The following is a 14,157-nucleotide window of genomic DNA, read 5'->3' on the forward strand; positions in this document are numbered from 1 at the left end:
GTTTTTAGCCTAAATTTCATCATTGGATGACGCCACAGGAGCAGTTGGTGTAAAATTCTGGCAAACAGGAGCGGACATGCCCAAGCGCCATCTCTCCATATGGTATGTGGACCGGATGTGGGAATTGCGGAATGTAGGCCAAATATGGGCCAAAACACTTTTGCTTTGTGTGTTACTTCAATTATGGATATATAGTGGCGACCTCAAGTCAAAACACTTCAGTTTCCTCTGATGAGCTCAATGGATCCCGTAATACTGAAAGCAAGAAACCTGACAATCAATAAGGATGCAACACATCATTTCACACAGAACTGACCACGCAGCTCACTTTTTTTACATGTAGCATATGATCCTGAATAAAGTTTTATTGAATCAAAGTAGTCTTCAGCTCCGGTTTTGCATAGAAACAGAGAAATGTTTAATAAAAATGTTACAATGTGGTGGCACTACTGTGAGCATTGTAGAATTGAAACTTTGAGATGACAGAGTGCATGAGTGGGAGGTATGGGGGTGACTAGCGGCCCAATATCAAATTGGGATCTCCTAATGTCTTAATCAGGCCACATTGCGACGTCCAGTTAATATACATCACTGTAGGCAATCATTTAAATGTGCAGTATAGTGTATATTTCTCCCTGCTCACAAAGTCCACTCTTGCCGTATCACATTATCCTCCAAACTCTGTCTGGCTGTGGTCTTCCACCAGCGACCCCCATCTTTACTTCCAACCTCTCAACAAGGACCTGCAGCAGCAATCACATCGGGATCCTTGTCACAACCTGAGCATCATATTCTCAACACCCCAACCATCATGTGCAGCAAATCACTTCAGGTCTGCAACACAAACAACGCACTTGACAGCCAGGATTAAGACCACAATACTGTCAGATCCATACATGTGAGGTTTGGAGCACACACAGTGTGGTCACCGTGTGAGAAGCTGGAGAATCGCCTCCATAAAGGCTCCAGCCAGCGGCCTCTTTCATGACAAGACCTGCCTCCCTTCAAAGCATCCCTGTGAACTGAGCTAATCCTCCTCTCATCCACAAACGGCCATATAAATGCACACCCTTCCACATATGTGTTTGAAATCAAGGTAAGAGAAGACTGAAGTGGGAGGGGGTTATTGTTCTCTAACAGGTGGGGGGTGGGGTGTTTGAGTGCTTTGTCAGCCTCACACTGCCATTCTTTAAATGACAAAAAAAACTCTGTCTAGATGATGCTGTGTCATCAAGTCCGATTGTTTCCGTCCCCTCGTCCCTCCACTCCATCTCCTGAGGCTGCAGATTGTCTCGCAAAAACGCAATCCAATCTGTGCCAAGGGGCCATCTTCTCATGATCACACCTCCCAATACAGTAACTTAATGAAGATGAGAAAACACTCTGGAGTTTATAGGCTATGATGAATCTTTCTATAAATACAGTAAGTGCCTATTACACCTCAATAGTACCACGATTAAAAAAATAGCAGTCAGAGCTGGAACACTGGAGTCATGTCCTAAGTACTTTTAACACGTATTTTAAGTACTTTTTTTGTCAAACTGATGCATTTCAGCTAAAACCTGATGCTGACACTGTTCAATGAAAAGTTGTTGGGATCACGATAATTAATCCAATAATCCAGACATTTCATTCTTGATCAAACATTTCATTGGGTTGGTGGAATGATAAGAAAAGCCAGGGGATCACCAAGTTATTCAGATTCATCCTCTGGGGCCCAATCAGTAAAAAATCTCCATGAAGTAGTTGCAGTCAAAAATGCACATAGTTGGTATTTAGTTGGCCAATTATGGCAAAGTCTACTTTATTTCTATTTATTGAATTTTAACAGCTTGCTGGCATATAAATGAGTGATTTGCAATATTTCCTCAGCGACTTTGTTGAGAAATATTTTACAAAAACAATAATAAAACAGATAAATAACCAAAATATCAGAATCCACTATAGTTAAAACATATTTAGAAACGTCCCTGGTTGTGTATTAGATTTCATTTGTTCTGCGTTGGCCAGTATTTCTAAAATGCTGGTTATTGTCCTGCAAACAATGCATATACGTCATACAATGCATATATTGTAATATATTACAATATAGACAAAAAACAACAGTCTGTGATGGCTGTCAGGTCAATAAATTAAATTAGTCTTAAACGTATGGTGATTTCCTTAGGTTGGGCTTTAGGATGCTGAATTGAAATACAAAATAGTGTGAGGTAATTTATTTACCATTATATTATTTATCTATTTCACAACTTTATGTTCTGTTTACGTATTGTTTACAGCTATTACAGAATAAACCAGTGTAAAATAGGCTTAATGAAACAGGTCACATGGGACATTTTCTTTCTTTTCATATAATAATTTTAATTGAACTGATATGTTGTGAGGAGGGGGTCCAGGTGATCAGCTCTGACTCCAGACTGAGGTGAGGTCAGCCTCCATCTCCTCTATCTGTGTGTGTGTGTGTGTGTGTGTGTGTGTGGAGCAGGCCTAATGGCCGCCCGCTACAACATGACAGCTTCAACTTAATCCTCATTAAAGCACTGTAACAATGCAGGAAGTGGCTGCTGCAGTCTCGATTAGACGGGCTCACTATTTGGCAGGAAACGGCTCCTTTCAGCTGCGTCCGAGACACCTCGAGCGTCCCAAAACTTTTCACTTCGTCCTCACTGATCCGCCGCCGCGTGCTGACGACAGCTTCCGGGCTGCACGAGGGAATAAAAGGAAGTGATCAAATGAAATTTGTCAATCTGATAAAATCATGTCATTTTGTTTAAAAATGCTTTTAAATATTTATGTCAACAAAACAATGGCTGAATACCGATGTTTATCTACAGAACCTCATATCCATCTACTTGAATAAACACAGACGATTATTATTATTATTATTATTAATTTATTTTTATCCAGCAGTGAATTTACCTTCATATTAAATCAAATATTGGGTCTCAAATGCTTCATATTAAAATTTTAGACGTCTATTTAGAATGATCATTTTTGTGAATGTAAATAGTTTTATTAGCTTTCGATGAATTTATGTTTTCTATCAAATTGATAATAGTATAATGTATTGATTATCAGATTGATTCCTGCTCTGTGCAAAGAAATAGCTAAAAGTAAAGCCGGCAGTTAAGATAGTTTTGCTTCACTGTAACATCCTAATGAGACTGTATATATGAATGTGAGGCCAATTTTATTAGTGTTGTATACACCTTTTTTGACTTTTAAAGTGAGTTTTTAAAGACTTTGTACGTGTCGTAATCCCATTACGACACGTACTCAGGTTTAAACGTGATGTGACATACACCACATCCTTTCCTGAGATATTCCCCACGCTCTACAGTTTCTTATCTTTAAACTCTTCCTCCGTATCTCATTAACTTATGTGTCAGGTATTTCTTTAATTTGTATAAGCTTGGAACAACCCCTCAGACATCTTGACTCCAGCACTTATCTTCTGAATCCCGAGGTACCTTTACGATGACCCCGGCAGCCCAGTGGAGTTTGGCAGGATCTGGCAACAGATGACCTGGCCCCTCATCTCTCTCACGATCGTAACGGCCTCATCATTACACAAAAATCCTCCAAAGTTTATTTGGTTGTTTGTTTGGGACTATTTGCAATTACACATTTTTGTTGTTGTGTTGGTTGTGTACTCAAGTGTGTTGGATATGAAATGAAACAATGATGATTCAGGCTCATTACATTCAATTTTCTAATACAATACACAGCAGTGTGTGTTTCTTTAGCCAAGCATCAGTTACACAGACACCAGAGTTTAATTCAGGCAAACTCATCAATATTAATAAACAGCAGATGATAAAAGAAATGTTTGTTTTCTTTTCAGTCTGTTATTGACGACTGACGACTAAAGCTTCATGTTTCCACTTGAAATGATCACTTACACCATCTCCCCTTGTTCACTGTCTGTGAAAGTCAACCACCAGCCGACCCCCCGAATTACCTCAGTGCTGCTCATGTACTGCATCAGTGAAACTGTGCGGAGACTTTTACAGCAGAGTTGAAGATTTAAAATCGGCAGGATCCAGGGGCCAGGGCACAGGGGTCATTAAGATTGGGTGAGCAGGGGTGTGTTTTGTTTAACATGTCACTGCCAGCTAAAATCAAATAGTGGAGCTTTGGTCTGGTTTCATGTTGTCAGAGGCTGCTCGTCATATCTGAGAATGATAAGCTGTATGTGATGTAATCAGGGAGTGTTTACGAAATACTACTCACTCCTCAGCTGAAATTTGCACACCTCATAGACCTGCACCCATAACGACACCAATGCATTTATCAAATGAGTATAGACAAGAATGATGCATTACTTCAAATAGATGGAGTGGACATGTTTTCTTGACTTTTTAGTTTCTTGTGATTTAAGTACCTGTTCTTTGCTTCGTTGCTCATAACCTTAGTTTTTTTGTGAATTCATATGACTCCTTCAGTGTGTTGGTTTTTCTTATTTATTTTGTGCAGACTATGCAATTATATAGATGCCATAATATCTGTATTTTCCCTACTGTTGCAGACATCCATTGATTTCAATTACATTTGCCATAGAAATAACACTTGAAACTTGAAAGATCTGAAAACTGCACAGCAATGTCCGAACTAAATAAAAATAACTTTGATATCAATGCAGACATCACAGTGATAAGATCTTAGATTTCATACTGTAAAATGACGCAATATACAAACACACAAATTTGATCTACCGTTTCATTTCAAATCAGTTGGATAGATTTTGTGACATCAAGTAACAGGGCATAACAGAGCACATGCACCTCTCTGTATTTAGTACCTTGATTCACTCTCTTTACGTGAACTCTCCTTGCTTTGTGTGTGTTGTCAAGTTTGAAAGGCTAATTCAATATGAATAATCAAGTCATTCCACTTTTTAATTTTTATTGATAAAACGTGTGGAAAATATCAAACATTCCATTTATTTTACACATATTGTACAATGACAATAAAATAAATTGCATCCAACACTTTGTAAAGGAACAAACAAAACCACAGGTACCGTGGATTAAATTAAAATGTACCTTACCAACAATAGGGTAACTGTAAACTGAAAATCCTGCCAGTTATGAAAATCAACAGCAAAGAACAAAAGCATCTGATGTAACTGAAGGCTACATTAAGTGGATGGAGGATTATGCTGCCCTCATGTGGAAGAAATTAGTGTAACAGGAAGAACTGAAGTGAGAAAAATACAATTACTCCAAAGTGCTTATAATACATAAACATTTATGTTTCATCATGAAACAACGTGTGTGCAAACAGGTAACAGTCAATCTTATTTAGTAGAAATATTACTATTGTTACTAATTTCTTGACTCCAGGCAAAATGTGCACAGCTTATAAACATTACATCACAGTGAGAGTGAAATGCTAACAATCTAAAGGGAATTACTGTCAGGCAGCAGCATGGAGACTAAACTGCAATGTCAACAAATCACCTTCTGATGCATCACAGTCTCCAAACACATTAAAGTTCACTTTTCTTACCTTTGGGAACATTAATACACAGTGCTGGATGGTTCCAGTAATTAAATCTTTTATAATTTTTACTTAGTGTTGATCTCAGCTTTGCGTGAAGACTCACATTTGTTATGTACCTGTGCAGCTCAACCACCAAATACACACCAAATTACCACTACACTACATTAAGATCATTGCAGATATATAGTATACTACATATCCAAATGTGCCCTAACTAATACTGTGTATCAGAACTGGTCCAACAGACGCTGAATTCATGAACAACAATAGACTGCCGTGGAAATATGACACAATCTATTTTTAAAATCTGTGTTTTCTCAGATTTTTTAAAACATTACAATAAAAATACCCCCGGGAAAGAGTTAAAAGATCAGCTTAATCAGCAGCAAAAATCAGACAAATTTTAAAGCGTAAAGGTTTGACATTTTCAGGAACATGCTTCTTTTCTTGAAGAGTTGATGAGAAGGTGGATCCGACTCTGCATCTGTTTCCCTGTTTCCAGTGTTCATGCTAAGCTAGCTGTCTGCTGGCTGAAGCTTCATATCCACCAAACAGACAGAAGAGTGGAAATCTACTCAACCAACTCTCAGCATGAAAGCGAATGCACCTCTTCCCCCTAAATGTCAAACTTTTCCTTGAATTTTTCCTTTTACAGCTGGTAGAAACAAACTATTACAACCACTCCAAAGTGTGCCAGTGTAATAAAAGTGAGCCCATGACCCCTTTGCTTTCTGAAAAATATTCAGTTACTGAAAATCATTGAAAGTCATGATGCCCCAGTGCCCCAAATAATGCACTGAATGGAAGCCTGCCAGATGACACAGTGCAGTATTCCCTGTTTCAAATTTTCCTCTTACCCCTCCTCTATAATGCATTTCCCCATTTCTGTTCATGTCTTCTCTCCAGCTGCTCTTCTGTGTCTCCTCTCCCCTGTCAGGGTGGGGTGTTGATCTCAGAGCAGGCTGACCAGGCTGGTTGTAGGTCCATTCTGAGGCTGAAGCTGCACAGGGGGGAGGCCGTCTGTCCACTGCAACAGAAACGCATTACAACATCACTCTCTTTCACAGGGTGAGCCGACTCACTGTTTACAAGCTGCCTGACTGATATTGTGCTTACACTGATGAGGTTGTGTTCAGGGAGGCTGCAGGCTGCCATGTGGTCCTGCAGGAGCTGCTGGGAAAAGTTCTGGTGCATCTGAGCCGCCTCGTGGGCGTCCATGGTGTTTCCACAAGCTTTGTTCAGATCTGCCGAGGAGCAGAGCACGGTGAACACTAAGGACCACAGCAGCAGTTTCATATTTGCTGATTGTAGATTTGTTTTTATAGTTCAGTTGTAATTGGCACTGTGGTGTATCGATATTACTACTGGATGACTACTAGGTGTCTCTGCTTCCTCTACAGGAGATCTCTTGCGGAATTTTGATGCACAATGTTTAGTTTGAAAAAAAACCTGCTCCTGTAACAAAAAGTTCCATTCATGTTTTTGATAGCAAAAGTGTGTTTTTTTTTCTTCTTTACTCTAAATACACCCAGGTGATACTATGGTGTCTCTGGGTGGCCAAAAAAGCCAAAACATAAAACAACAAAGCCGGTTTCAGACATGAACTCCAGAAAATGTTCTGACAGCACATGACCATACTGTAGATTTATGTCATAAGGGAACATTCTCTAAGCTTTCCTCTTGCGCCCCCATTTGGCCAAAATATAAACTTATCTTATCAAATAGGCAGACTGCAATGAAAGTTGTGAATTCCACCAGTGATATCAGTTAATTATTATTTAATTGACAAGCTAGGAGTGCCAGTCGGGTTTGTACTAGTGTGAGTAACAGCTGTACCTTTGAGAAGAGAGGAGGACCACAGCTGCACAGACATGTCTGGGATCTTGCTGGCAAGCTGCATGGCAGGAACCACCATGTTGTTACTTTCCTGGACAAAATATGGAACCAGACATGAAGCCAAGATCACATAAGACACCGGTACCACTGTATGTGGTGGAAAAGATGGTGTATTTGTGGCCTCACCCTGTGGTTGCCCAGGACCAAAAAGATGTGGCCCAGTAACACGAGCGAGCAAGCTGTAAGCCGGTTTAGATCCTCGGCGTTAGACATCTTCAGGGTCTCCCTTAGAAATCTTCTGTTGAGACAAGTTTACATTTAAAGCTTATATCTTATTCTAAACTTAGGCACAGAGCATCAACACATAATGTTAAGTTTATATTGCTCAGAGCCTGCAAGTGTTCTTACTTGGCCTCGTTGTAACGTCCCTGGAAGAAAGACAGGAGCCCTCTGATGTAAAATGCTGCCGCCCGAAGACAATGAGAGCTGAGGAGGTCAAGGTTACATTAATTTAAACTTATGGTTAGAAAAACATGTAACATACATAACATATGATGTGATATTGTTACCCGACAGGAAAGTTGTGATCAGGATTAATCCTCTCCAGAAGGGTGAACAGCTGATGATTAGTAAAGGAAAAACATATATTATATATATATATATATAATATTTATATATATTTGTAAATGTTAAACCGCTGGGAGAAGGAAATAGCAAACTGACCTCTTGATGTCTGTTGCCCTCCCGGATGTAGACGCTGGCCAGGTTGGTCACAATGAACGTCCACAGCTCCTGGTGCGTGGTCATCTAACGGAAGGAAAACAGAGAGACAAGATTGAGTCGTCTAAAGCTTTTTAGACCAAAACTAAATGGCCAAAACTATTCCTTTTTTGAGAATATCACATTTATTGATGTCACATGATTTACCATGTGTCGAAAAAATGTTTACAGAAAACAATACAGACTTGTTTAAGGATAAAGACAACTTATTTCGATGTTGACTGGGTTTCAAAGCTCTGGATAAACTCGAGGGGTCCAAGTGACAGACAGAGGAAACAGGGAGGATGTAAAGCTCACCTGAAGAGCGGCGGTGAACTGAGCCTCAGCGTTATCCATGCAGTTCACTGAGATACAGTAGAGGCCCTGATACAGAAAAAGAGCAAACTGGTGTGAATGGTTCGTACGTGGCTCCGTGTGAATGGTTACACTGTTTAGATTTGATCCGTTAAGTTTTGGTTCCATGTTAGTATTAATATAGGGAGCAGACTAAATATTTTTGTGTGACAAACATATGTCCTGTCGTCATCACCTACGTGGGCTGTGTCCAAGTGTCTGACATCGGCGTGAATGAATGAACTGGTTGTTTTTGTGAATTTCGTTGCCACTGTAATATCATTATTGTGTGACTACCATCATCACCAACTTCAGGCACATTACTCAACACTAGTTTGAATGTATCTAATAAATGTCCCCATTGTTCAAACATTATATTGTATGAGGCACTTCTTCTTCTATTTGGTTTGGGCTAAACTAAAAAGTCAGAGGGTCTGGATGAAACAAGTAAGGTGTGAATGACAAATGCAACTTGTCAACAGTGAGCAGTTCTACTTCTACACACATCTTCAACAAAATCATAAATGAGAAAAATAGTAAACGCTCAAACGTGTGTGAGCAGAAGTTTGCTGCACATTTTAATGGATACAAGAGCAAATTACTGACCTACAATTAATAGCAGAGAAGAAAATGTTGGTACCATTCTTAAACATGTTTCTTGGGCCATTTGTTTTACCATTAGACAGCTTGTGTTTCCCTTTCTCATTGACTTACCAGCAGTGTGTGAAGCTGGGCAGCATGATTTGTAAATAACCTGGGAGACTGTTGGCAAAGCTGACAAACCTGAGAAATCTAAACATAAGACACAAACGCAGTCTTAAACAAGACAGACAGCCCGCAGAGTAAACTGTTATTATAAAATCTAGGCTTCTGTTTTCACAGCTGATGTTATGCGTCACCTCTTGTAAAGCTGTGGCCTTGTGTCCAGTGACGAGCCGACACATGATGATGTGCTCCAGCAGGATGACTTGGAACGTGGACAGGATGGGGCTGCTGTCCAGCACTTTGAACACATACAGACAGATCAGAGATGATTCAATACCACTGTCAGTGAGAAAACATTAGTGAGAGGATCTCTGCAAACTTACTCTTCAGCTTCTCCAGCTGCATGAGAGCTTTGTCTGTGTACTTCTGGGCTTTCTCCAAGTAACCAGCCTGCATGGAGTGCATCACCGTCACCTTTTTGTATTAAGAAAAAACAAAAAAACAAGACATGTTGTATTGCATTTGCACAACACAGGAAATCACCATCTTTTAAGATTATATGCACTGTGGCAAAATCTCACCATGTACACAAGCACACACATGTGTTCTTTGGGCAGCCAGTGAAAGAGAGCTGCTGGATTAGTGGGAAGGATCTCATCATCATTGAGACTGGAGATGGTCTGGATACACTGCTGAAGCTGCTTCAGACATGGCTTCACACTCTTCACCTAAACACAAGATATAGACAAATAAGTGTGGACATTAGCATGACATTTGTTACCAATAATGAGACATATAGATACGGCTGTACCTGTCCAGCATCCAGGTAGTGTGTGACCTGCAGCACGAGGAAGAAAACTCTGAGGGACTCCTTCTGAATGGGGTTTCCCTGCCAGTTCTCCACAATGGTCCCACACAGCGTCAGCAGTGGATGCACCTCACTCAGCTTACGCTCCATTAGCAGCAACTGCAAAGCCACAGATGCATTTATGCATTTGACAGAATTGCATCAACAGTAAACAACACAAATAAAATGAAATGTGTATTTAATAAGCAGAGGAATTTTAAGCTTACCATTCCTTTACTTAATAAGAACAGAGCTCTGTAGAGAAACGAGAACAACATCCAATGTCATGTGAGATAGTAAGCATTAAGACATAGATCGATAGAAAACACCCCAGTGTGATCTTGTCACCTTGTGTACTCTGATCCCATGACTCTTGCATATTCTGCTCCAACTCCGAGGAGGTCACACGCAGACACCAAGTCCTTCTCCAGTGCATGCAATTGCTGCGAAAGAAGCAGTGCACATCAACGCTTCAAATACATTTATCAGACAAAAATAAGTTTGTAACACATGATATTTTCTTACTGCCAGCTGAAAAAGCAGTCTGCAGTGCCAGTAGGGGGTTTGCTGAGAGATCTGGATTGCCTTCCGCAAAACAGGTTTGGCCGAGTCCACCAAGTTCTTGAAAAGAGAAGAAAATAGTTTAACAAAGACAGAAACAAGTCACCTCTGCTACAGAGAGTACATTAATTCACGCTTGCATTTAGATATAATGATGGAACATGCTTTTCCTCCCTTCCTCCCTCTCTCTCTTTCTGCGGGTATCTCTGACTCCAGAGCTGCAGGATCCAGATCTGACACTACTTGACGATTTAGGGCCCAAGCACCGACAGTGCGAAGGCCCTATTGCTTTTCGTTCAGCCTCCCCTAAAACGCAGCAATTCCGTCTGGTTTAACCGATCTTCACGAAATTCGGTACACACGTGTATCATGACCGGACGAAAAAAAGGTCCCTGCCACCAATTTGATTAACGCAGTAGGAAGTCGGCCATTTTGGATTTTGTGGCCATTTTGGCTGTTTTACACTTGTCAGAAGGGCCTCAAGACATGGATGAAGTCTTTTTGAAATTGTGAGCTTTTGTCGAACACCACGTTCGAGGGGTGGTGTCAAATTTCAATGTGTCACTGTGACACATGAAATTGCTGTAACTTCAGTGTACATTGTTTAATCTCCCTCAAATGTCATGTGTGTAACAATAGCCCCCCTGAAGACATTCATATGGTTTTAAGGAATGGGCGTGGCAAAATAGCTGAATAGTGCCCCCTAAAGAGCAGCCCTAGCACCATGTATGGTGTTGTGTTTTGACAAACTCCTCCTAGGGAGGAGCTTTCATCAGATCTACTTTAAATTCAGTTAGTGTCATTGCAACTCTATGGAGATTAAAAGCTATTAAAAGTTTTAGTGTATGTTACACCGTGTGACCGTGGCGTGGCGCCAAATTTGATGATGGCCAAAAAAGAGGGATTTATTATAACTCCTCTGTGCATTGTCCAATCAGCCTCAAACCTCTTTCCCACCATCACAGTGCCGGCCTGAACAGATCCATATCAATATTGACTCATCGTCACAGTGCCACCTGCTGGCGACAGGAAGTGACATGTTTTATACTTTGATGCACTGCTCCTGGCTGCTTAACAATATACAGCTCAAATGAGCTGAGACAAGTCATAAGACCATGGTCAGAATTGTGACATTTCCTCAAACCGTGTAAACATTGAGGTGCGGCGAAGGCTGATCCTTCGTCAAAGGAGACTAAGCTGTCATAACTCCAATGTGCATTGTCCAATCAGCTGTGCACTGTCCAATAAGCACCAAAGGTTTCTCCTTTGATCACAGCCCCAGCCTGAACAGCTCCATATTATGTCAAAATTAACTCAGGGTCATAGCGCCATCTACTGATTCGCCATGAAACAGGAAGTTTTTTAAAAATTCACTGCACATTGTCCAATCGGCCCAAAATTGCTCAGGCTTCATCAGAGCCCCGACCTGAACAGATCTATTAGTCTGTATGTTATGCTAGTGTTACCTACTTGCAACAGGATGTAAGCCTCGTTTTAAAACTTGAATTCGATCTACATGGGGCCTGCACTTGATGGCTTGGACCGAATAGTTTGTGTTTGTTCGATTCACTCTAGAGTTTATGAGACACATGTAACATAACGTGACCCACAAAGTCAGGACTTCAGTGTTAAAGTGAGTGGAATGATCCGGAGTCATGATCCGACATAATCAATTAATAACACATGCTCAACATTTCTTCAGCTGTCCCACAAGCACAACTAAGTGTGGAAGCTCAAAGCCCAGAGAACAATGCATGCAAAGCACAACCTGAAGATCTGGGATTGAATCTGGGGGCAGATCAAAAAACCAAATCAGGAAGAAATGTTTCAAAACTAAACAAAGAACGTCGAAAAAAAGCAATGCCTGCAAGTAAATATACTCCCTGTGAACTGACTAGCATTACTAGAAAACAAAATGAAAGAATCAAAGATGCCAGCTGTTCAGAATTTCAGATCAAGAAACTGCAGTCTATGAGAACTAAATATAACCAAGACTGCCATTACCGTAAACAAAAGCTGTTATCATCAAAACATCATTATACAGATCCTTGTGTTAAAGGCAAAAAGATATCATACAATGTCAGAAGATACAAGACAAATCCTGAATTTCAGGAGACTAAGAAAAAATACATCACTTTAAAATATGCACGTGACCAGGACTACAGGGAAGAACAGAAAACGTACATCACATCAAGATATGCACGTGACCAGCTTTTTTAAGCGGGCCAGTAGACCCGCTCATTCTCTCATTCTCTCTCTCTCTTTTACTGGTGCTGCTATCATTAATAAAACCATTACAACTGTAAGTATTAATCTTATTATTTTCATTATAAGAACCAGTCTGAAGGAACTTAAATATAATGGTTACACAACTGTTCCTGCTCCCCCCACACACCCCTCTCTTCTGTCCTCTTTCTTCCACCCACCTCTCCTATCTCCCTCATTTCTCTCATCTCACCCTAACCAGTCGAGACAGATGGACACCCACATTGAATTGAAAGTTCTGCTAAGATGTCCTATCTATCCACAGTCGCCAATGCTTGCTCGTTGTGGGAACTGTTTGGTCTCTCTATAATTTTGTATGGTCTCTCAATCCAACTGTGTCAAGTTTCCTTGATATAATGTATGTTGTGATCTGGCACTACACAAATGAAATGTAATTGGAATGCTTATTACAATGCATTATAACTACGGAATGTAGCTACCTGTTGACAGTAGAACTCCGACAGAATACTTGCTGCTTCAAACTTGACATCTTCAAACTGAGAGATCTGACATTGATCATTAAGGATTTTTCTTCTGCCTCAGTTTTACCTGAATGATAAATCCTGAACCAGAGCATGTGCATGGTTGTCAGTAGTCTCATATCAACATGCACATGCCCCCATATCATTCAGAAAAAAGGATACTTGTTGTGATATGAGCCACTGTGGATAGAAACAGAAGAATAAATGTTAACAGTCCGCATCACACTGTGCACCATCTTAGACAGGGTTAGATAAAGAAAGCACTAAACACTGGAGATGTTCCACATGTTTATCATTGGTCAGTGACTCATTGGACCACAGCAGGGGGTCCCACTGTGTGGCTGAAGGCTGCTCACCGCTTTCTCCAGGTGAGTCTGGGCCAGCTCACTGTTCTTGGTGTGGCGGTACAGCACCGAGCCCAGCTGCAGGTGTGTCCGGGCCTCGACCCTCGGGGGCGGCTTGAACTGAAACACCGCCTGCAGACAGTGGACGCACAGGCGGATCTTCGGGGGACTCGACGTGCGGAAATGTTCTGCAAAACCCAGCAGGGCCAGGTACCAGGGTCCCGGTGCCTCTGGGCTGGCTTCCATCTTAACTTGTCCACAGTCAAAGCAACAACAGGAGGAACCGGTTCCCCTCTGGACTGATGTCCTCCGGCCCCGGTCCTCAGCTGCAGGTGGCTGCTCCTGGGGTTTCTGCTTCACTCATGGACTCTAATAGCGCCAAGTTAGCTAGAAGAGAATAACATCCGGTTTGTATTTTCAAAATAAGATGGTATGCGTAACATTCAGTGTTACGTTATGTGTAATTCCGGTTAATACCGTGACTTAACTGCAACATTAA

General features: G+C 40.9%; 1 protein-coding gene across 3 annotated transcripts; it reads right to left on the reverse strand.

Moving 5' to 3' along the window:
* Positions 1-4,891: 4,891 nt before the first annotated feature.
* mau2 (MAU2 sister chromatid cohesion factor) lies at positions 4,892-14,051 on the reverse strand. 3 transcript variants are annotated; one of them, XM_035171359.2, is made up of 19 exons: positions 13,671-14,051; positions 13,477-13,494; positions 13,273-13,338; positions 10,532-10,627; positions 10,355-10,449; positions 10,234-10,261; positions 9,971-10,126; positions 9,741-9,887; positions 9,543-9,633; positions 9,354-9,457; positions 9,238-9,246; positions 8,419-8,484; positions 8,065-8,148; positions 7,911-7,960; positions 7,750-7,827; positions 7,528-7,639; positions 7,342-7,432; positions 6,622-6,749; positions 4,892-6,532 (listed from the first exon to the last, which is right to left on the reverse strand). In XM_035171359.2, exons 1-19 carry the CDS (start codon positions 13,902-13,904, stop codon positions 6,458-6,460), a joined length of 1,728 nt encoding a protein of 575 aa, XP_035027250.2. In that variant the 5' UTR covers positions 13,905-14,051; the 3' UTR covers positions 4,892-6,457. The 3 variants fall into 3 exon arrangements, with proteins under 3 accessions (XP_035027250.2, XP_035027249.2, XP_035027251.2); XM_035171358.2 differs by having other exon boundaries at positions 9,169-9,246; XM_035171360.2 differs by lacking the exons at positions 13,273-13,338; positions 13,477-13,494 and having other exon boundaries at positions 9,169-9,246.
* Between the last annotated feature and the right edge of the window lie 106 nt (positions 14,052-14,157).

This window comes from Hippoglossus stenolepis, chromosome 11 (assembly GCF_022539355.2).
Source record: "Hippoglossus stenolepis isolate QCI-W04-F060 chromosome 11, HSTE1.2, whole genome shotgun sequence".
Taxonomy (NCBI): domain Eukaryota; kingdom Metazoa; phylum Chordata; class Actinopteri; order Pleuronectiformes; family Pleuronectidae; genus Hippoglossus; species Hippoglossus stenolepis.

Excerpts from the sequence above, each read along its gene's own strand:
- mau2 (XM_035171358.2), bottom strand. The coding sequence starts at position 13,904 with ATGGAAGCCAGCCCAGAGGCACCGGGACCCTGGTACCTGGCCCTGCTG. Across the intron at positions 9,634-9,740 it reads TGTGTGTGCTTGTGTACATG|GTGACGGTGATGCACTCCAT; the intron begins GTGAGATTTTGC and ends TAATACAAAAAG. Across the intron at positions 7,961-8,064 it reads AGGGCAACAGACATCAAGAG|CTGTTCACCCTTCTGGAGAG; the intron begins GTCAGTTTGCTA and ends ACTAATCATCAG.